At 40.2% G+C, this 2,362-nt stretch overlaps 1 protein-coding gene across 1 annotated transcript; it reads right to left on the bottom strand.

Annotated features, from left to right (window-relative positions):
* Positions 1–226: 226 nt before the first annotated feature.
* LOC143573413 (cytochrome P450 78A5-like) lies at positions 227–2,135 on the bottom strand. The gene is made up of 2 exons (XM_077058303.1): positions 1,075–2,135; positions 227–972 (listed from the first exon to the last, which is right to left on the bottom strand). Exons 1-2 carry the CDS (start codon positions 2,038–2,040, stop codon positions 376–378), a joined length of 1,563 nt encoding a protein of 520 aa, XP_076914418.1. The 5' UTR covers positions 2,041–2,135; the 3' UTR covers positions 227–375.
* Between the last annotated feature and the right edge of the window lie 227 nt (positions 2,136–2,362).

Raw genomic sequence — 2,362 nt, 5'->3', positions numbered from 1 at the left:
TATTGAGGCCGGCCCCCTCAACGTATATGTCCAAGTTTCGCCACTGCTCGTACACCTCCATTGTTACGACTTTTAACACTAAGTTTATGAAGTTTTAATCTACGTCCCTAACAATTTTGGTACGTAAGATTTAAACAAAAACATGTTTTTGCAAACGATATTTAGATAAACTGAAATAGGTAAACTAGAGAAGTGATGCCACAACAGAAATAACATAGAAATAACATAGGACCATACGTTCATTAGTTAAAATGTCACAAAACCAAATGGTTTGTGCATGTTAACTAACTTTTTGAAAGCTAAAAAACAACACACTTACTACTAACTCACATGCAGACTACAAACTCACATGCATGCTCTTATTTCATAACCCCATCAAACCCTAGCAACAGCCTTGCACACCAACGTCTTCCTCATCTCCAAAGAGAGCTTCAAACACTCGGACAAGTCAACCGAAACAGCTTCAACCCATTCAAACTTTTGAAGAAGTTGGGCCAACCAAAGATGAACCGTGGTTATGCCCAACGTCTTCCCCGGGCACACCCTCCTCCCAGCACCAAACGGAGCCAACCTCAAGTCCGAACCCATTATCGCCACATCCTCATTCAAGAACCGGTCAGGATTAAACCGATTTGGTTCAGACCAAATTTTCTCATCATGAGTTATGGCCCACATGTTCACCATTGCAGTGGTCCCGGCAGGAACCACATGCGGGCCCACCACAGTGTCTTGAGTTGCGAGTCTAGCCCAAGACAAAAGTGGGCCCGGAGGGTGCATGCGTAAAGTCTCTTTCACGATTGCATGGATGTAAGGAAAGTTGTCAAGATCTGAATCATTTACAGATCGGACACCTCCGGTTACACTATCAATTTCGGCTTGGGCCTTGGCTTGAATATCCGGATGTAACACCATTCTAGCAAGAATCCATTCCAACAAGATTGCCACAGTATCAGTGCCTCTAAAAATCATTTCCTATAAAATAATAAATATGATTAATCAACTAAAATGTATCATCAAAAAGTGAAACCAAAATAATAACATAGATATTATTCCTCTTATAATAATAAAACGTACCCAAAGAACCGCGATCATGTCAGCATCACTAAACTTATTCTCTAACTCCAAATCAAGCAAAACATCTACGAAATCGCCTTCGTAAACCGATGTAGCTCCACCTTGAGACCGCTTTTCTCGGTGTTGCATGATAATTTCCTCAACAAAAACATTAACCTTAGACACCAAGTTTCGACATCTCTTCCTCACTCCTTGTAAATCAAACCAACTAACGACCGGAAAGTGGTCGCTCCAGTTAAATATTCCCAAAAGCTCGTAGCCTTCACTGACAAGCTTTTCAAGCTCGTACCCTTCACCATTTACACCAAAATCATCATACGATCTTCCAAACACCGACATCATGACATTGTCCAGAGAACCAAAGTGTAAAATCTTTTTAACCTCCACGACTCCATTCACTTCCATATTCGACACGACTTGACTTATCATTTTCAACCCGATACTTTGTCGAAAGACCCCATACCCTGCCACCCTTTTCGGGCTAAACAAATGGGTCGCAGAGATTCTTCTTAAGCTACGCCAATAGTCACCATAGGGAGCAAACCCCATAGCACGATGAAACAACAGTTCATACGCGGACTCTTTAACAGGCCGATCAGCAAAATCGGTGCTGTTAAGAATCTCTTTGGCAGTATCCGGGTGACTCGAGATAACAAAACGAGTCAACCCGACAGAAAAGGCCATGAGAGGCTTAGCATTAAAAGCAGTGGAAAGTTTAGCTAGGGTTCGGTGTGTTAACGAACAAGTGAAAGCAAAAACAAGTCCTAACAACGGGACACCAGAAGGGCCAGGAATGGCGGTTTTTGGTCGGGGTTTGGAGAGAGCCCATGCGAGACCGCCAGGAGCGATGAGAAATGCGAATATGGACACAAAGATGACAACACATAGAAAGAGATTAAAGGTAAGAGTGGAGGAAGTATCAGGTGAGGTTGGAAACCAGATGGTGGAGGAAGACATGTTTATCATTAACAGTGGAGAAATGCAGTGAGTGAATGTGATAATAGGGTGGCATTGTAAGGGTTTATATAGAGTGTCTAGTGATTGAAAAGATTTGATTTACTATTAAGTAATAATCAATTATAAGTGTCACAGTACTATTAATAATATTTTATCTTACCTTTTTTCCATAAGTAATTTATAAATATTTAACTACTAGCCAGTTTTGAATTCCTTCATCACATATAATTTTGATATAATCTATTTATATTATTTTTTTCTAACTATATAACTAACTTTAACCACTATATTTAATTGTTTTCAAGAAGGAATGATACTTGAAACTAGGGTT

The sequence above is a fragment of the Bidens hawaiensis genome, unplaced genomic scaffold, assembly GCF_021521415.1.
Source record: "Bidens hawaiensis isolate Kalapana, Puna unplaced genomic scaffold, B.hawaiensis_p1.1 tig00026411_1, whole genome shotgun sequence".
Lineage (NCBI taxonomy): Eukaryota > Viridiplantae > Streptophyta > Magnoliopsida > Asterales > Asteraceae > Bidens > Bidens hawaiensis.
The sequence above is the reverse complement of the archived record's forward strand: the minus strand, read 5'-3'. Positions and strand labels throughout refer to the sequence as shown.

What these genes read in the sequence shown, in the direction of transcription:
- LOC143573413 (XM_077058303.1), bottom strand. Translation starts at nt 2,040, where the DNA reads ATGATAAACATGTCTTCCTCCACCATCTGGTTTCCAACCTCACCTGAT. An exon ending in ACATGATCGCGGTTCTTTGG is followed by an intron (nt 973 to 1,074) that starts GTACGTTTTATT and finishes ATTATTTTATAG; the next exon opens with GAAATGATTTTTAGAGGCAC.